Here is a 20,921-nt window from a genome sequence, read left to right on the forward strand (position 1 = left end):
ATCTTACTTCCCTGTGTTGTTCATTGGCAGCTGCTCATTTTGAGTGGTTTTCAGTACATTTGATGCTCAAGATGGCTGGTATTCACCGTCCTGCTCTTGCTGACAACTTCTGGGACTCAGAGTCCTTTTTTGCCCAAATGTTCATTAGGGATTTGGTGCCCAAGTAGTTGTTCTCACTGCTGTGGTCCTCCAGATATAAACCTGGGATCTGAGACTGCTTTTCTTGTTTTATGAGCCTTCTGAATAGAACACACTGACATATGTTTGGGTACTGTAATGGGAAAGGACTATGTTTCTAGTCCAGTTAAAAACTATATATTCTCCACAATACAGAAGGGATAGCATATGTGAATTTCAGAATCTCAAGAGATACCGATATACCAAACAATGTGTTCCTTACAGGATTATGCTCTATAATAAGTTCTCAAAACTTTGGTCATTTTAAAGTTTATCTGCATTTTCTATTCACCCACTGAGATCATGCTGCTGTTGCCAGCCCTGGGTGCTCTTCTGTGCAGTGAGCCTTTGCTCCTTCACAGCTTTCAGGGTCATAAAGGAATTTCTATAACTATGAACTTGCTTTCTTCGTAGCTTATTTGTTTATAAGCTTGTAATGTTTCTTCTTAATGTGCTTGCCAGCTCTGCTTTGTCACAAAACCACAGAAGCAACTCACATTCAGAGTGGTGCTTTATAAATACATAACTGCAGTCATCTGTTCCAAAGGTTACTGCAGCATTATTCTGTCCAGTTTGATTCCTGCTGTGTCTACAGTAGATTTTTATCTACTCCGGTGTCTTGCATTAGTTATGCTACTTCTACATGCTTCACTTTGAAATGCAGAATGAACCAACAGTTTCCACCAGCTAGAGTGCTGTTTTGATTTGGCATCTAGCGTAACTGCTTTTGTTAGGCTTTAATTCTCACATCACGTAATGAAAGTAAATTAGCGCTTGGTGGGAGGGATCTGAGTGAAAGACTGACAGTGAACATCCTCTGAGCATGAAGGCTTTAAGGGTAGATTTATGAACGTGCCAGATGAGGCTTTCAGAAGCCTGTAAGCATTTAACTCTTCCAGCAGACTCTGGAGTGTTTGGTTAGTGTTTCTTTGTAAGTGTTGCATGCATCTTTAGGAGTCCAGATATCTGGCTTCCGTGGCATCTGCTACTTGTTCACATAGAAATGGTGTAATTTAGCAATGCTTACTTGGCAAAATAGTTATATCCTGAGAATGTTTAAATTTTTCTCTGCTCATCTCAGAAAGCCTTTACCGCCTTTCAGATGCAAATAACTCACTTTTGGTGATGACAGCATATGAAGCCAGGCTGACAAAGAAAGCATTGCTGTCTGTAAAGCTCCATCTTCTACCTCCAGCTTTCCTCAGCCCCAGCTGTTGATGGCTTCTCACAAACCTATGCAGACTGCAGCTGTTCTGCACTAACACTTCCAGAAAAGAGAGATGTCAAGAAGTCTTTCCTGTGCTATGTTTCGGAATATTTAAGCCATTGAGTCCTTACAGCACTCTTCTAATATGGAAATCTGAATGTCAGTGGCCGAGATCAGTGTGAAAGATGGTTTGATATCTAGACAATCAACCACCCAAATTATGTCTTTAGTGACAGCAGTGTTGCCTATGTCTCTGAGAGGTTCTCGTTATCAAAGATGATTCCCACAGTATTCTATGAAACCTTTATTTTAAACCTCTACTGCTTGCCCTGAGAGGAAATTCTATAGAGTAGTTCTGAGCTCACTCAATGGCGTGAGCTGGTTATTGAATTAAACTGATGACTAGAAGGGCCATTAAAGGGTGCTGGCATTGGTAACTTATTCCAATGGAAAATTACTACTCAAAATCGAGGCTGAAAGTAGCTTCAGTGGAAAATGATAAACAGCGCTGGCTTGTTGCTCTTGTAGATGAGCTGAAGGGTCTTCTTTCTTCCTAGTCATAATGGCTGCTGAAACCAGACATGCTGCTAAGAATGCCAATAATTCTAAATTCATAGTCTCACTGTACTTTTATTTTCCCTAGAAATACAGAATCTTCTGAAAAAAGGTTTCGGATGAATAGCTTTGTGGCAGATTTTGGAAGACCTTTGGAGTCGGAGAGGGTCTTTTCTCGTCAAATAGCTGAAGAGTCTCGGTCGCTTTTCCATTTCTGCATTAACGAAGTGGAACACCTTGACAAAGCGCAACAGAGTCAGAAAGGTCCAGATCTGGAGAGTAATATCCACTTCCAGGAAGTTTCCAGGAGCAGTGGAACGTTAGAGGAGGACCTAAATTGTCTTGCCAAATTTAACATTCCTAACTTCGTGAACACTGAGCAGAATCCTTCGCTCGGTGAGGACGATCTGCTCATCTCAGAGCCACCCAGAGTTTTAGAAAGCAAAATGGCCACGCAATCTTCTCATCGGATCCTTGACTGAAAATTCCTGAAGGTAAAACTTCCTTGTTTTATCCAGTTGGAAGCCCTTCTCCACCTTCTGGCTATTTTGATAGAAGGTATTTCAGGCATGTGCTTTTTTTATGGTATGTAAGAATGGCTGTGCTGACAGGACGGTCCATGCGATAATTAAAACACTAAATGCTTAATTCCAGTGCTTCCTGTGGTCTAAACCTTTTGTCCAGTGTTAGGTTTTCTTCTTGTGGGGTGGTTTGGTATTTTGGTGTTGTTTTGGTTTTAAATGACTGCCTACCTCCATGCTCTGACGATGCCATAATCTGTGGGGACTGTGAAAGCCAGAGGCTGCTTTTGGGGATGACCAAGGAAACTGTAACCCCAAACTGAAACTGAAGCAAGTGGGCAGCCTTGGGGAGCAGCTTCTGCCAATCCCAGAAGGACATCTGAAACAGAGCAGCAGAATGGACACCTGCATGGTATTACCACCTGCTTCTAAGTCCTACCTGCTTCTAGGTGCAGGTGAGACCCAAGGTGCAAGCTTCCAGAGGATATACCTTGAATCTTGAATGGATCAGTAACAGTGTTTACAAATTGATGCCAGCACTTGCTGCTGCCTACATAAAGCAAATTGAGGCCTGTAGTTACAGTACTTCAGTCTAACCTTCTGTCAGTTGCTCAGTGATGCCTTGAACTCACTGTTCTACGCACCTTAATGTCATTTTTACTGTTGATGTGAGATTCGAGTTTGATTAAGTGCAGAATTCAATTGCTAAATCACAGGAAATGGGATGAAAAATATTCATCCGATGCCAATAGAGTTAACATGCCACCACCACCACTTACTTGCGTGTAAGTTGCGCTTTGCTTATTTTGCCTTCACCTGCTTTTCTGCTCTAGGAACTTCCCTTTTTTAACTAACAGCCAAATGGTTTTAGAGCAAGCACACTGGGCACAGAAGCAGTAAAGTTGGAAGTAATCTGCTTTTTTGTGACACCTTTTTGTCCCAGTGAAAACGTTGCAGTGGCCTTCGGATTGGTTGGTTAGAGACATTCAAATGAATTAAATTCTTTTTGATGTCAGAAGGTTCTTCACTCAGAGGGCAGTGAGGTGCTGGATGAGCACAGCTGCCCAGAGAGCTGTGGGTGCCCCATCCCTGGAGGTGCCCAAGGCCTGGTTGGATGGGGCTCTGGGCAGCCTGAGCTGGTGAGGGCAGCTTGCAGTGCAGAAGAGGCTTCCATTTGCCCAGGAGTGTAAAAGCTGTAGCTGTGAGCTCCCCTTCTTTTTCCCCCCAGATTAATTCTTGTTCCTTTCCTTAGCTTTTCCTCAGTGTTTTTTAGCTTTTGGAACAGCCTACTGCTTGGGCCCTGCGCTGACAGCCCTGATACTTCATGTATTCATAAGGTATCATGGCACAAATTGTTCTATCCATCTCCCTTACACAGCTCTTCTTAAATAAGTGTTCTCCATCGAAGCCAGAAAGTCTGCCAAGATTGTGATTCTTTGGATCCCAAATACTTTGAAGTGAAGTTTTGGATGAAGCTAAAACTTTTCATTGTAGTCTGCGTACATGGTAGGAAACTCAACTTGACAAAATCAACTTCACTAGGGCAACCTATCACCTCCTCTGCAGAGAAACCCTAGGTGGTTCAGCACTGAAATTCACCTTCACTCCACCACCTGAGGGCAAACCACCGCCTTCCAAATGCAGCCCTGCTTCCCCCTGAGGGTGCCCAAGTGTCTCTGCTGCCTAATGGTAAGGCTTTTGTCTGAACCAAAGCTCAAATGTGGTAGAGTTCTTGCTAAATGCAGCTTTTGTTGCCTTTTTTTCTGGATGAGTGAGCTGCTTTCAGTGATATTTGATATATTGTTTGTCGTGCTAGAAAACAGAAACGCTGCTTAAGTAAGGAAAAACCTGTGCAAAAGGAATTATCCATCTCTTTGGCTACTGAGAAATGAAGCTACTTTGAAAGCATTTAAAACTACTTATCAGTCATGCAGGCTTCGCCCTGGTAAAAGCAAATCTTGCTCTTTGCTGTAGTCCAACAACTGAAGCTTTTCTTCTCCCACCTGAAAACTTCAAATCTGAGGTGCAGAACTGCTACTTCTGGAGAGAAAACTGTCCACGTGACACAATGCTTGGATGAAAGGTACTTAATCAAATGATCAAGGGCTGACACCAATTGAGCTTACTACACGTCTAAAATTGCACTCCTGGTGTCCTTCTGAAGCACAGGTTAACCGTGCAGGGGTAATTAAGCATTCAGTTCCTGCTTCTGTTACTCTGCCTTTTCATCTTGCCCCTCTTCTGTCTTTGCAATGCCCTCACGCTCCTTTTTGCAGCAGAACAGCCTGGCAGCCTGAGCCCTGCACAGCTCTTGTGTGACTTCAGAAGCACCGTGACACCAATACAACTCGATTCAGCTTTTTGCTTCTACATCAGCGCAACAAAAAGACAACGCAGAAACTTCCTACAGTCCTCTGGAGTGCTCATTCTGAAACCATTCTTACTTTCTTCTTCCTTCTTACTAACTGACAAGATGTTTTTCAGACAGGGAAATGTGTTGGTAGAATAATCAACTTTGTGTGGGTGGTGTTTTTTTATAAAGAAAAGAGCATCTTTTCCCAGAAAGTCAGCACCGGGCAAAGGAAATCGTTTTGAGAAGGGTCATCATGCAGAAGGAGTCGTCGCAACTTAATGATTCCACTAGGACAGAGTTGTTTTTCTTCATAGTGTCTGGTATGATGCTATGCTTTGGTTTTAGCAGAAAAACAACGGTGACAACATGCTGGTGTTTCTAGTTGTTGCCTATCAATCAGTGCTGTACAGAACCAAGCCTGTTTGGGTTTTCTCAGCTTCTTGTTTTGTACCAGGAAAGGAGCTGTGTGTGGGGGGAGGGGGGGGAAGGAACAGAATCAGAACAGCTGATCTCAACTGGCTGAATGGCTATTTCACACTAAGGGACATGGTTTAGTGGGGAAATAGCAGTAGTAGGTGGATGGTTGCTTCCTTGCAGGTAGCTAACAGTATGAAAGGTTACATGTATCTGTAGCACACCAGTAGCTGGTCACAAGGTGAAAATTTTGCACCAATACAGGCTGGGGGATGACCTGCCATTTTTTTTCTGCATGGAGGGATTCAATGCCACACCTTCATTTCATCCATGTGCACTTCCATGTCAGCTGCCATTGTGTCACGTTGCCCCTCTGCTGCCATCCATCACATGGCAACAACACGTACCAGGTTCAACCTCTACTGCCATCCCACCACCATCCACCTCGTGGGCTGACATAATAAACTAGAAGGCATTACAGAAAATATACACTATAGTGAATATGTAACACAGCGTTTTAATTTTTAATATGTTTTATTAAAACATAAAACAAGAGAGCCACAGAACCATAAAAACAGTGGGATAACTGACCTTGTTTTTGCAAAACTAATGCAAAAGCCTTGTTTGATGGTAGTGGTTTCAATTCTTAGTGAGCTCTCAGGGCACCCTGCATTGACTTCTGATGTTATTTTACTCCTCCTGTGCTTTGTCCTTGGAAACAGTTCTTCACAAACACGCTTACTGCCAAACAGCAATGACACAAGCAAGGCAGATTGTTTAGTGAAGGGTATTTCTATCTGGTAAGAGAAGAATGCCTTATAGAAATCTACTAGAGAGACATGATCAGATTTGTGGGCTGAATATCTGCTTGCAACTTTGTAGATTCCATTTGAAAATCTGCAGGTCATGAATTCATGTTGACTGAAACGAAGTCACAAAGATACCAAAGGAAGGATAACTTTTTGGCAATCTTGAAACCTATTCCCAAATCCCTTTATCAGAATGGAGAGCGTGGCTGTGTATTTTTCACTGTTCAACGTATCACACTGCAAAAGCTCTTTGCCATAAGTTGAGCAGGCACAGCACTGCACCCCATGCCCTGATTAACCCCGATGGGGTTAACAGTGCACCGTTGTTTGGTCATTACTGGGCAGTGGACAAGCCTGGGCAAACACTTCATCATCTGAGGAGAAAATATCTATAGTTATTTTCACCCAGAATTAATATAGTAATACTTTGCCACCTTTATACATATATACCTATATATACAAACACATGCATATAGACATATGTAATTTGAATGTGTGTAGTCAAAAAAATCTTGCACTATTAATTACTGCCTGTGCCTGTCTGGCATAATTGGTACTATTTGCGCTTTCTGCATGCTCACACACACGCTTCTCTAAGTCAAAACACATGGTTTACTGCTGCTCCCTAACAAAGCATGCCATAAACACATACAACCCTGAACAATTTCACTTTTGACTTAAATCTTAGCTCCATAACACAAAACCAATGATACAAAATACAGTGTAGAATGCACAGAATTACAGGAGCACATCCCAGCCTTCTATCTATACATTGAAACATTCAACTCTTGCTCCTGTGACACCACTCATAACATCTAATCACGTCTTCCAACAGTTTTCTGTTACATTGAACCCATTGGAATTCGGTGCCGGAATGACAACCCCCTGTTTCTGCAGTTCCCGTAAAACATCCAATATTGAATCCAATTCCACTCGAAATCTCTCCAGCTCTTCATTCTTCCGCTGTGCAAGCTTACGCCACCTCTCAGCTTCACGGCTTTGCCTTCCTTCAGTAATGTGCTGAGTTAGTTGTGCTGCCTGTGAATTACAAGCAAGTCAGCATGGGGATTGGGCAGTCAAATACCGTCAGGCCTGCCCCTCTGCAAAAATAATCCACTTAATTATATTTGGTGCTTAGGCTCTCAAAGCCCAGTGCTGATGTTAAATGGGAACAGTTTGTTCTAAATATTACCAAAATTGTCCTCGTAGCAATAAATGGCTTTAAATATCTGCACTGATGACAGAAGAGGAGAAGCCTTTATTGACTAATGATACTCAGAAGAATTTGACTTTTATCCTCTCCAATGCAGCAATTAAAAGTTTGAATACGTACAACAAAGCTGAGCACACAGCATAAAGCCTTTTGTAATCAAAATGACTTTCTGAATTGCCATTTAAACGCGTTAATTAAAAGAACACTGCAACAGAAAAACAGAAGCTGAATTATATGCATGTTCGCTGCTACTAAAGTGCTTTTAAAAGCCACCAGTTGTAGGAATTATCAGAAAATATCCCATATGAAGGCCTGAGGCTGCTGCAGTTCCAAGGTTCTCATGAATCCATAGCACAATCCTATGAGATTACCCAAAACAATCACAGGAGATCAGAATCTGCCTCCCACTAGGAACAGCTTGGTAAAGGAAGCTCAATCGCTTAAAGGCCACTTGTAGTTTCCTAGTTCAGCAGTCTTTCTCTACGCTGCTCAGTTTGTTACTGTTCAGTTCGGGGACTTTCTGTTGCCCCACTGCAGATGAGTTAGACTACAGAATTAGGACAAACAAAACCTAAAGCTGAATGCACAGCAAGGCTGTAACAGCAGGACAGATGACACTACTTAGTGGAGATTGCGTTATAAGGTATTATTTCAACTTCTTAAAAAAACATTACAAAACATCTCAGTCAATATTATGGGTCATGTAAGGATTTCAGTGGAGACGGATTGCAGACTAGGCAGCAGCTGCTAATTTCCTACCATTTCTGTCAATTATCAGAATATACAAAACAAATGAATAGTGTAAAAAAGGAACTGCATTACAAGTGCCTGGTAGGACAGAATGCAAACAAAAGCAAAGTCATCAGCAACGGCAGATTCCCAACCTACAGGCTACTTAATAGACACAGATCCTTTGTTGGAAGGAAATCAAGTACCTGATATAGAAATGTCTGGAAGTTTTCTATCATCAGCAATTCTGTATGTAAAAGTGAATTTCTTGAGGGGTAGAAACACCAACCTTTTGAAGTTCTTGTTCTCTTACTGCGTGGCGGGTCTCAATATGCTTGATTTTCTTTTCCAGGCACAAGAAATGTTTCATTTCAGGACTCTGGCTTTCCTTGGCCTCTCTCAATTCTTCCAACAATTTTGCCACCTGAAGTTTGAGATAATTGATGAAAATTGTTATCATAGTGTTAAAACAGATGCCTTCCAAAGTTTGTTTGTGTTGTTCAATCACTCTATTCATAAGGTGCAGAAGGGAAAACTTGAAAGAGAAATCTCCCTTATTCTAAAGCTTAGAAAAGGCTCGAGGACTTAGATTAGGATCTTTCATTTGTACAAAGACGCCTGAAGATAGGAAAGTCTGGTCCTCTTTGATAAATCCTATCCTGTTCATAATCCATCATGAAGTGCTTATTCAGTCAATTTTTGTACTTCTTAAACATACTCAAAAATTAATAGAAAATATGATGATTCAATGCTCTGACACTATCTCTTCTCCTCACACTCACTGGATGAAGATCAAATACAAAACGCATCAGTGAAGCTCATTTCTACAGAATACATTGAGAAAAGACACATTGCTAACACGAGTGTTACCAACCCCTTTGGTCTAACAACTGGTGGGTGAAATCAACTCAGCGATGGCCTGTAACTGATTTCCTAAGCCTCCAGAAATCTGGGTAAGTTTTCTTATAAAGCTCCATTGGTTTATTCTCATACTTTTCCTGTTTTAAGGAACGCGGTATTTCTTCATTTAACATTCTAAGGCATTTTGGTGTGTTGTCGCACTCTTACTGTGTGCAAGTAAACTGAAGTGAAAACATTGCTGCCTCTGTCTTTTACCATAAACCTCAGTTCCTTTTATCCAGTATCTGAGCTCTAAACCCCCACCAAGCATTATGCTGTCCTTGTCTCTCTGCTGCCAAATCCAAGCAGTGATCCTGCAGGCCATTTTTACCCAAATTTGTCAGAGGAGCACAAGTCTCAATATTTTCATAGGATCTCTGAAAATGAGTCACTGCTGCTTGTCTGCTAAGCTATTCTAGTGAAGGAAAGAGCTGAAGGGTGACTTCCAGCACATCACTCAACACAGAATTCATGGGGGAGATACGTGATTAGGGAAAAACGCCCCTCAAGAATAAATGGGCTCCGTGCATTTTGCCAGCAATCGAGCTATTTGTTAAGCACAGAATTCTCCTGTGTGGAGGCTGTTAGAAGAAGGGTATAGTTATAGAACACATCCCTGAACAGCATTTCTGCAATTAGTATTCATGCAACAATCTTGCAGCAAACCTCAGAACACAAGTGGGAGGGTTTCCTCCTCTCTTTGAGAAAGGAATCTCAGCTGTGTTAGGCAGAATTGCTGGCATTTCCATCATGACTTCCTACATCTCAAGTTTTAGTTGCTTTCATTTGCCAGCATAATTTACTGAACCATTTAACGCTTAAAATGTATTTTCAAAGCAGCATAAATAAAGCAGTCATGGGAGAAGGTGAAAGCAAGACTTAGCTTTGACATGACTTTTTGCACAGTCCTACACTGATTTTTGTAGCAAAGGCACTCCACTATATTTTCTTAAACATCGGCACCTGAAACTCAACCTGAAAAATACAGCTCAGCTACGAGGATCACCCTCTTTTAACCAGCACCATCAATAATCCTTAAAGCAAGCAAGCAAGGAACATATCTACGGAATAACATTTGTCTCACTGTACTCCCACTGTGTCCTGAAGCATTCTATATACACACTGAAATCATTGGCATGAAACAAGATTTGTAGCAAAAGAAAACATCTATCACTACATTCATAACATAAGCACAAACTCTGAGTCTATTTTGCAAGCATGGAGTTTGTTCGATGAAAGATCTTTACAAACGCTCACTTTTCTATAAAGGCTTCACAGCAGAAGTGGAATTTTGCATGACTAAAATCAATACTGAATGAGTTTTTTGAGATAAAGATTAATGGTATCACGGATGTACTAAAAACATAATGAAATTCCTTTCTTTTCTTCTAAATCAGAACAGAAAACAAGACAGAACACCTGAAGTTTTCTCAATCCTGTATTGAAAAGAATTCTCCTTTTCTGCAACTCCTGTAGGTTGGCTGCTGCATTGTCAAAATGAGGTGAAAACCAGCAGCATACATTAAACAAAGGAAAGGAAAGGGAAGTTAAGAGTGGACACGGTACTCAAGATGTCAATCTCCTTAAGAAGAGGTGAGAGAAGTAAATTTGTCAGCATTTCCAGAGCCAGACAAACGCGGCCAACAAGTAAAAAATAAAAGTTGATCTAAACACAGACAGGAATTTTACAGCGTTAATCACCAAATGAAATCACAAACGAGTGTGATCTTTATACACCATGTGCTATTAATAATAGTAGAAGATTAGGAAAAAACTGAATACCTCTCACAAAACACAGGAAGTCAGTTTCAGAAGAAAGGTTACAACTAAACTTATCACGATAACCTCAGATTTCTTAGATATCAGCATACAAAACTCCAGAAGATAACAGGATAAATCAATCTGTGAATCAATCTTTCATCTGAACGAAGGATGAAAATAAGAAGGCTTTACTCTACCAAAAATTTTGAAATTGGTAATAAAATATCCTCTTGAAGAAGAGAAAGTCCTGTGCTCTATTTAGTACCCATCACAACTCCCAAAGAAGAGCTTACAAATGCTTGATCTAACTTTGAATCACAGAATCACCAAGACTGGAAAAGACCTTCAAGATCATCCAGTCCAACCGTCCACCTATGGCCAGTATTTCCCCTTACTCAGCAATTTATATTCCTAACTAATTTTAAGAAGGAGAGATTAAATCAGAGAATCATAGAACTACCCAGGTTGGAAAAGACCTTGAAGATCATCAAGTCCAACCACAGCCTAACCAGTACCCTAACTCTAACACAACCTTCTGCTAAATCATATCCTGAGCACCACAACCAAAAGGCTCTTAAACACATCCAGGGATGGTGATTCAACCACCTCCCTGAAGTTCCACCCTCTACTGTACTCTGCTGTTTTCTTGTTTATACTAAAAAAACACATGGCACTTTCAGATGATAATTGATGCAGGAGACCCCGATAAAGATACTGCTACAAAAGCTTATTTAACTACATACAACTTGAGGCATTTTCATTACAAGAATGAAAATGAGAACAAAAATGATCATCGGTATCAGGTATTCTCAATCCAAATTTAAACATACCTCTTTTTGCAGGAATTCCTCTCGCATTTGTGAAACTAGCAGGGCTTCCTGATGTCTCTGATGTTCGCTGATTTGTTCTTGCAGATGTTTTATTAAAATCTGTAAAAAGATTTAAAATATTTCTCACTGATACATTCTCGTGACAACATACGAAAACCTATATAGGAAAAACGTGCCAGTGATATAATCAGTATGGTAGCACTGTAATTACAGGTGATACATAACATATATTAACAATACTTTCACGTGACCTCAGTTGTCAAACAACATATGTAAACAAGTCTCACTCTTCAATTCAATCTCCTCAGCTAAAAAAACCATATATCTGAAGATAATTTGAATCTGTTAGCACTTTCTGTCTTCATTCACGTGTGTGTTTTCCCCCGGATTTTATTCTACAAATATAACTGCAGACTCAGATCCTCATGGACACCTTCAGTTACCCCACTATTTGCTGGGTAGCACAAAGCAATCCAGGAGCTGCCTGGAGAGCATTGATGATGACTTCCTCTCCCAGGCAAGAGAGGAACTGATTAGAAGAGATCCTCTATTGGGTCTCAAACTCAATAACAAGAAGGGACTCACAGGGGATATGAAGGTAAACAACAGCAATGGCAGCAGTGATGGTGGAATACAGGATCCTCCAAGTCTAGTAGGGGACCAGTAAATAGGGTAATCTAATACTGGGTCCAATCCCACTCAACATCTTCCTCAATTACTTGGACAATGAGGCAGAGAATTCTTCACAAGTTTGCTGACGTGATGCAAAACTGAGTGGCTGATGATTGTGCTTTCATAAAGTGACCTGGTCAGGCTGGAGAAATGGGCCAAATGGGCACTTCATGGAGGAACGCAAATAGTCCTGCCCATGGGATTGGAACAACCCCAACCCCAGGACATGTTGAGGGCCAACCAGTTGGAAAGCAGCTATGCAGAAAATAACTTGGGATCCTGGTGGACAGCAAGTTAAACACAAGGTGACTAGTATATGCTGGGCTGCGTTAGGAGTAGTGTCACCAGCAGGTCAAAGGAAGTGATCCTTTCCCTTTGCTCAACACTGGTGAAGCCACACCTAGAGTATTAGGGTCCTGTTCAGGGCTCCCCAGTATGAGAAAGGCACGATAGACTAGAGAAATCCCTGTAAAAGACCACTAAAGATGATGAAGGCATTGCATCATCTTTGTTAGAAGGAAAAGGTGACAGCTAGGATAGTTCAGGCTGGAGAAGAGGAGGCTTGGGGCAGAGGGAATCTCCTGGAAGTTTATACCTGAAGGAAGTGCATACAGAAGAGAGAGTTGGGCTCTGGCATAGTGGTGCCCCGTGGCAGGGCAGGAGGCAAATGGAACAGACTGAAACACAAGATATTCCTTTGCAACATTAGGAAACACGTCTGTGCTATGCATGTGACTAAGAACAGGCACAGACTGGCCAGAGGCTGTGAAGCCTCTTACATGGAGCTCTTCAGAAGTCACCTGGACATAGTCCTGAGCAACCTGCTTGGAGTGTCCCAGCTTGAGCCAGATGGGCCCATAAGTCTCTCTGCATATCAGCCACACTGGGAGATTCTGAGTACTGAGATACAGATCTGTTTCTGAAACAATGCATCCTACTTGAAAATAAAAGTTACAGCAATCTGGAAACAAACAATTTTAACAAATGACTTTGTGTAATGAATACACTATGCCTTACCTCTTGCGTTGAAATTCTGCCATTTAGTTCAGCTACTTTGGAAGCAGAATGCTCTTTTGTGTACTGAGAAAGAATCTTCTCTACTTCTCTTTGATGGGAAGCTTTCAGAGCTGCAACATATTCTGCTGTGTCTTCCTGTATCCTGGACAGAAGAAAAATAGATGTATAGAGCAACTACAGATATTTCTTCAAAAACGAGGTGAATTTTCTAACTTGAACACATAAAATATGAAGAAACATTAGAGCAAGCATGCATTAGAAATTACATAAAAAGTTGCAAGAGATACCACCACCAGTACTTTTGCTGCCCTGGAGGGATGACAGGGAGGGAAGCCTACAGTGTTGGATATATATTTCATTTAACTAGAAGCTGTAAGAATACTGAAAGCTCAACCAGTAATCTTTATAGGGTCCTCTTATGAAAATCAATGGAATCAGGGTCCTCTTAGGAAAAGCAATGCTTTTCAATCGTGGTTAAGCTGTGCAATTTGAGGTATTTATTTTAGAATAGAATGGATTGTAATCTAAATGTGCCTATTGCCTCTACCTTGAATATGAAAGGGAGCTAACCTATGTGAAGGGCAAAGTTTCTACTGCTGGTCAAGTAACTTCCAATGAAAGCACAGACCAGTTTGAAGGATGGTATATGCACCAAATATGAATACAATACAAAGCATTTAGGATACAATGATTAATACTAAAATCTTAGTACTGAGAGCCATGACAACTTGTAGCACTGATAAAAAGGATTAATACATGTTTCCCTGTAGGAAAAACTGACCGTACACCATTTTGAAAAAAAATCAAAGGAACAAAAATGACATTTACAGAGAAGACTGCCCAAGTATAAGGTAGCTTCACTCATACACGAACATAATGACTTATCAGTCATCAGCTAAACTAAGAAGCTTTTTAAATAACCACGTTGAGCCGCTATTTACCTTCGTATATTATTTTCAGAATAAGCCAGTGTTGCCTGAGACTTCACCCTCTGCTGGTTCATTTCCAGAGACAATTTTTCCACCTCCTCCTTCAGCCGTGCATTTTCTTGCAGAACTTCCAAGACATTAGAGTCAGAAAAGGCGTGTGGCTGGTATATTTTGTCATTGTTAAAAATGCCTATCAAGGGTTCGCTGTTGCAGGAATTCCTTTTCTCTGTTGCTACGGTATTGTTTTTCAAGCTCTCTTGACGGTTTTCCTTATTATCAGTTTTATTTCTCAAGTTATTATCAGACAACATTGCCATCCTTTCTTTTTGAAGTTTCTCTACAGTTTTTGTAAGGTCTTGTATTTCTCTGTTCTTGGCGATCAGTTCTTGATTTAGTTTCAGCAGTTTCTCTTTTGTGTTACCTTGTTTCATTTGCCAATCTGCTGACTGTAAGTCTTTATTATCCTTTTTACTTCCGAGTTTTAATTGGGAATTTTGACTCTTGAGGTTTTCAATTTCTGTCTGGAGGTTTTCAACAGTAATCTGATGGGTCTTCTTAAGATTCTGAAGCTGCAGTTCAAGTTCAATACAATTGGCTTTATCACCGTTAAGTTTTGGTGATTCACTCTTCCATTTGTAAGCGAGAAGTTGCTCAAGCTCTACAAGTCTTTGCTCATACTGCATCTGGAGAACGGATGAGGTAACGGGATTTAAGGGGGGGGAAGAAAAGCAGTTTCCTTAATTATACATTACTAGCTTCTTTTATTGTTCTTACCTTTGCTGCAAGTCTGAAGCAAGATTTTGTAAGGAACCAAATAAGTATTACTAATTATGGTACTCATCCAGTACAGAAATTAGTGAAGTTTAATGAGTTTAAAACAAAAAAAAACCCAAAAGCAACAAAACACGCATATATATGCAAAGCGAACCTAAGTCTGCTGTAGAACAGAATTACTCAAAACATTTACTACGAACTCATCCTCTACCCACAACAAATACAGTTGCTACGGAAAAAAAGAATTAAATTGGCAAGAAACTATTTCATTTTTAGGTAATTTTGTTCTGTTCAGATGATATTGACTCAGGCAAATTAGCATTCTATTGTCGTAGAGCAAGAAATCTCTTTTTCTGTTAAAACTGCCATTACATTTGCCGTGTTTGCAAACATCATCTTATTTCTCACAACTGCACTTCATGTTTTTAAAATTATCTTCAATTCTAATGGGACAGACTTCTACTTTCACTTATTTATTTAAATCACATAAGTATTGATTCAGAGATACAGAGTTTTCCTCTGTAATAAGTTGGGAAAAATCTAACTCGGACTGGATAGCCTCTAAGGAAAACAGCATGTTACTCTGGTTGGATATTGGATCTTAGGACAAATTTATTCTCAGAGTGATGAGCCATTGGAACAGACTGTCTGGGGAGGTGGTGGAATGACTGCACATGGAAGAATTCAAATAACATGTAGATGTGGCACTTAAGGACATAGTTTAATGGGCACGGTGGTAATGGGTCAGTGGTTGGACTAGGTGATCTCAGTGCACAGTCTTTTCCAGCCCTTGTTATCCTATGATTCACATGAACAAGAGGAGGAACAACTGATTCATCAGCGCAGTACTTTCCTGCTCATTAAGAACCCATGCACTTCACCTTTCCATGAACTGAAATGCCAGATTTCAGTGCTTCCTAAAATAATTCTTAAAGAGTTGTTATCATACCGTTTTATGGGTAAAATGTTTAGCGTATTCAGATGTTTCCTGCAGAAATGCCCAGCGGGCAGGAAATCACACTACAGTGTGTACAGCAAGTAAAGTTAGGCCCAGGAACTTCTCTCAGTTCTAATACTTGGTTGTACTATTTTAAATGCTCTTTATAACCTATGCACCAAAACCACTGAAATTCTGATGATAAATTCTTCAAATGCTTTTTCCTTCAGTGCAGTCGTCGATTTCTGTTCTCACCACTGGTCTTTGGTAGAGACCAGCTGCCTTACAACCACTAATTGCATTGTAGACTACTCAACAAGCCTCCAGCTTTTACCTTTATCTTTTGAAATTGTTGTTCCATAGCACGGAGACTTGTTTTAGCTTCATCATCTTTACCCTCAAGTTCCGTTTCTAACTTTTTTATTCTTCTTTCCAAAAAATCAATTGTGTTTGTTTTAGCTGAAAGATCGTCAGTTTTCTCAGCAGCAGCAGCAGCATAAATCAAAGCAGGCAAAGAATTCGGGTAACGTCTTTTTAGAATGCCTTCCATTTCTTTGATCTATTAGAAGAAAATGGGCAGAAGTCAAAAAGAAGAAAGTTCTAATGAAAAGTGAACTGATATAAGTGACAGAGCATTAACAAATATGATCCATTAAGCTTGGTGAAGAATAACAAGTCAAGATGCATTTATCTGAGAATTTTTGTTACAGTGATTTTAGTCTGAGGAAGAGGAGGCTGAGGGGAGACCTTATTGCCGTCTTCCAGTACCTGAAAGGTTCTTACAGTGAGAGTGGGGCAGGTCTCTTCTCACTAGTGACAAGTGACAGGACGAGGGGAAATGGCCTCAAGTTGCGCCAGGGCAAGTTCAGGTTGGATATTAGGAAGAACTTCTTTACAGAAAGGGTGGTTAGGTACTGGAATAGGCTCCCCAGGGAGGTGGTTGAATCGCCATCCCTGGATGTGTTTAAGAGCCGTTTGGATGTGGTACTCAGGGATATGATTTAGCAGAGGTTTTTTTTTGTTTTGTTTTGGTTTTTTTGTTGTTTTTTTTTTTTTTAGAGATGGGGTACTGGTTAGGCTGCGGTTGGACTTGATGATCTTCAAGGTCTTTTCCAACCTGGGTAATTCTATGATTCTATGACTTTTTTACAGCTTATGTTATTGTTTACAGACAAGTAAGTCTCATCATCACCGACTGTTGGACTTCTTACACAACATCACATATTTAAAAAGAATACTCCTCTGGTCTTTAGACTCAAACATCTTTTATTTACTTATTAAGCATTTAAGCAGTGTAAAGCTTTTAATGCAGTTAAATTATTTGGTTTTCTTATGCATTTAACACTCACACTTCCACATTCCACTCTACTTTTCCAGCTGCCTCAGAGAAATTTCATAACAGGAAATTGTTCTCCCAGCAACAGATTAAATGTCTTTTTTTTCCCCCCATTATTATTTCACTGCAAACTCCAAAGCAAACTAACACCTTATGTGCAAGACTGATAAACACCTCTTTTTAATCCACAGCTAAAAGTGCTTTCTGCACTCTATGCATTAGAATGCTGTGGAGACTCTCTATTTGTTCTGCATCCCAGCCTGATCCCAAGCACAGCTGTTACCTACAAAAATTCAGGAAGGCACAGTTCCTCCTGACCTTTTCCTCAGTAGAAACACAGGTTTAAAGATCTCTACTGTCCCACTTATCATGGCTCTTGTAGGAATTTCAACTCCTACTCTTGAAACAACATGGCGTGGCTGAAACTGGCCAGAACCTTAAGAATGTACTGAACGGAGACACTGGGAATCCCAGAAAGTAAACAGGAAGCTTGCATGTGCTTTTGCTCTTTTACTCCTGTCCTAGAAACTGAACAGTACTTTAACATTAACGGATCTTGACAGGATATGAGTAAATAGCTTCTTAGAACACAGCAGCAGGAGATCCCTTTGTAAATAAGTAATTACAGCTGTTTTATGTTAAGTATTACATAATACAAAAGTTCCTTTGTCACAGGGCTTCATTCAGTGCTTTATCCTTATAAAAGTACTATTAAGAAAAAGTAACCTCATCTGAAATGAAATTGAGTAAATCACAGTTATATTATTACATACCTGTCGTTCAAGGTCCTGAATTCTTTTAGCATCTGCTGCTCTGTCTCTCAAACGCTTCTTCTGTTGCACACACTGATGATCTCCAGCTTCAGCTCTGAGCTTCTCGACCTATCCAATTTGTGAGAAAAAACAAAATATACACATTCAGAGAGGTTTTACAGTAGTACAGAGGTAAACATTTCAAATTAACACAGTAACAGAAGTATTCTACAACTTAATAACTGGTAATATCCATCCCCAGGCTGGATGTGGCTCCGGGCAGCCTGGTCTAGTGATTGGTGACCCTGCCCATGGAGTGAGATTAGATGATCCTTAAGGTGGTTTTCAGCCCAGGCCATTCTACGATCCTATGATTTCTACAGAAGTAAACTATGAATTCTATTACTCTTGTTTCCAGAAGAATCATCAGTAAGTCCAATGAAAGCAGAACGGGTTTCAGCATTTTGCACTTGCAATTCTGACTGCATATAAAGTTATATCTGTTTTGAATATAAAGACACCCATATTTGATTATGTTTTTTCTCAAAAAAGGCATGAGCATTATGGAGACCAAAATTACACTGTATCCGTCATTAAAAATCATTAAGTGCCAGTATTTTAAGTTAAATGTTATCACCTCTTGCTTCAGTTTTTCAATTTCTTCTCTTGCATCTTTAAGACGGGCTGCATCTTTATCCAGAAGATCCTGATTTTCTGCATACCAATGAAGACGCCTTTTTAAATGAAGAATTTCCTGTTTGTATGTTTCTTCCATAACTTTAAATTCATAAGACTTCTCACCTACGAGAATAAAACTCTTATAATTACGTGTTGAAAACATAATAGCTAATTCAATATATGAATGTGTTGGATAGTGAACACTATGCTTCAGCACACTTCATACAAGAGCAAAATCAGGATTCGAAATGCAACAGTACAAAAAAAAACCAACAAAATCAGAGAATAATAGTTCTCATATATAGTAATAGTCAATAGTTCACAGTTTACCTCAGGAAGTATTTAAAACAGAATCCCTGTGAGATCTATTCTTGAATAAGGTTGTAGTAAACACATTTTCAGGAATAGGGATGATAGAATATGGAATATATACTTTGATATGCATTGACCATACTCCTCCCACTTAGCGATCAAGCAGCTCTCACAGCTCGTAAAAAGCGTGATGCTTGATATGGGCAGTGAAAAAGGTCCAATTTCTGGACCTCCTGTTGGCAATCTGGAAAAAGTTTAGAAATGGAAAAATTCACAAGGCATAAATTAGGGGTAAAAATAGAGCAAATAGATACAGTAGTTACATTTGACTAAGTTATACTATATGAAGCAGCAAGTTTTAGTTACATATTTTTCCAGTGAAGGAAAGAACAGGCACAAGTATTCAAAAAAATAAAGGTGGTTTACTTGATGTGGATGTAATCTGGACTTTTGCTAGATCTCTCTCTTTCTTTGCTTGCCCCAGGTCTAACTCAAGAGCTTGTTTATCTTGTTTAAGCCTTCTTATCTCTTCTCGTAATTTAGTTTCTTCCTTCTGGGTTTTAAAGGAAACAATAAGATAAGAAAAAACACATGTGCACACATACAAAAAATGCTGATGGTGTTTTTTTACCACAGAATGATTAAATTATGTTTGTATTGAACCACATACCAGTTATGGAATTATTATCAAGTCTTGATACAGCAGAACTTATGTTGAACGCTACATAATAAAGGTATACCTTTAGTAAGATTTGTTTTTAATAACTGTTGCAGAAGCAGACAACATTACAGATTTTTGGAGGCTCAGTGAAGTAGATGGCTTTACTTATTTTGAAGAATATGGACTGCAGCTTAAATGGGCAGATGTATAGTTGACATATACTGACAACAACTTATCTTACTACATGATCTTTCTTGATATTTTCTGTGTGTGCCCTGTGTTCAGTTTGAATATGTGTGATCACTAGCAAACTTCAAGACTGAGTAGCTGGTGATTAAGACAAAAGGTTCCCAGAAAAGCCACTCTCTGGAGATTGAGGCCCTTAGTTATGCAGAGCAGCAACTGTGGTGAAGGAGTACGTGCATCAGATTCTGGGCACAACTATTCTTGGGTCTATACAAAGTGCCAGGACTAGCTCTTAGTGGGATCCACATGTGTGCATGCATGTGTGTTACTGCTAGCAAACCCTCTCCCAACCTGCTGAATTGGAGAAGGCCATCTGCACTGCTTGTGTTTCTGTGTTAAGAGCAAAGGCACTGGTGTTGAAGTAATCCAGGCTAGACCTACGTATAGGGAAGTGCAGCAGCAGCATGTTAAAACTAGGGCAGCCCCTGGAGTCTTAAGAGCTCAAAGTCAGCTGTAGCAAACCAGGAACAATACCACTGGTCCTGAAGCTCTCTATTTAAGCAGTTAAAAAACAAAACAAAGAAACAAACAAACATACCCACCACCACCCAAAAAAACCAAAACCCAACTAATAATTTTCATTTATATCTACAATACGGAGGTTACATGTTGATTTCTTTTTTTATATATATATATTTAATCTGAAAGTTTGAAATACAGTTTTGGCACACACACACCTACCCGTGCTGCTCGAAGCTCTGAAATCAAATCTGTGAAACTTTGATTTCTGGCTGGTTCAGATTCCCGCACAATTTGTGACTGGATATTAATCCTTTCTACCTTTTCTCTAAAAAAAAAAAAGGAGGAAAAAAAACCGCAATATGGTGACTCGTGTCACAGAAGCGGACGACAACGGCATACTAAAAAGCAAGCGCAATATGCTCAAAATGATACTATAAAGTTAATTTGTGGAGGTTCAAACCAAAGAAAGAAGCAACCACACGACATCTCTATACAAAACAGGAAAAAAAACAACATGAAAAACAAAATCAGCTGTAAGTTGGAACCTGGTTACCTTGCACAAACGTTTTTGTTGGAACTACATGAGAGAAGGAAAGAAAAACTCTGCACCAATGAAATTCACCTCTCCTTGGCAAAGAGAAATGCACAGAGTTGCTAACTTTTTTTCCTCTCATTA

The 20,921-nt window shown here is 39.9% G+C and overlaps 2 protein-coding genes across 13 annotated transcripts in view; one reads left to right on the forward strand and one right to left on the reverse strand.

Moving 5' to 3' along the window:
- The window catches only part of MRAP2 (melanocortin 2 receptor accessory protein 2), a 41,493-nt gene extending 38,459 nt beyond the window's left edge, over positions 1 to 3,034 (forward strand). For 10 of the 11 annotated variants that reach the window (XM_072333201.1, XM_072333202.1, XM_072333196.1 and 7 more), the window contains one exon: positions 2,028 to 2,709. In XM_072333201.1, the coding sequence (XP_072189302.1) occupies positions 2,028 to 2,421 (394 nt within the window). In that variant the 3' untranslated portion in view covers positions 2,422 to 2,709. Of the gene's footprint in view, positions 1 to 2,027 lie in introns of all 11 variants that reach the window. The other variant, XM_072333197.1, reaches the window with a different exon arrangement.
- Positions 3,035 to 5,752: 2,718 nt separating this feature from the next.
- Positions 5,753 to 20,921, reverse strand: part of CEP162 (centrosomal protein 162) — a 44,193-nt gene continuing 29,024 nt past the window's right edge. For both annotated transcript variants that reach the window (XM_072333255.1, XM_072333256.1), the window contains 10 exons: positions 20,465 to 20,570; positions 19,303 to 19,429; positions 18,524 to 18,687; positions 17,908 to 18,015; positions 16,133 to 16,357; positions 14,100 to 14,770; positions 13,159 to 13,300; positions 11,470 to 11,568; positions 8,268 to 8,402; positions 5,753 to 7,074 (listed from right to left, as the gene is read on the reverse strand). In XM_072333255.1, the coding sequence (XP_072189356.1) occupies positions 6,856 to 7,074; positions 8,268 to 8,402; positions 11,470 to 11,568; positions 13,159 to 13,300; positions 14,100 to 14,770; positions 16,133 to 16,357; positions 17,908 to 18,015; positions 18,524 to 18,687; positions 19,303 to 19,429; positions 20,465 to 20,570 (1,996 nt within the window). In that variant the 3' untranslated portion in view covers positions 5,753 to 6,855. The remainder of the gene's footprint in view (positions 7,075 to 8,267; positions 8,403 to 11,469; positions 11,569 to 13,158; positions 13,301 to 14,099; positions 14,771 to 16,132; positions 16,358 to 17,907; positions 18,016 to 18,523; positions 18,688 to 19,302; positions 19,430 to 20,464; positions 20,571 to 20,921) is intronic.

The sequence above is a fragment of the Excalfactoria chinensis genome, chromosome 3 (genome assembly GCF_039878825.1).
Source record: "Excalfactoria chinensis isolate bCotChi1 chromosome 3, bCotChi1.hap2, whole genome shotgun sequence".
Lineage (NCBI taxonomy): Eukaryota > Metazoa > Chordata > Aves > Galliformes > Phasianidae > Excalfactoria > Excalfactoria chinensis.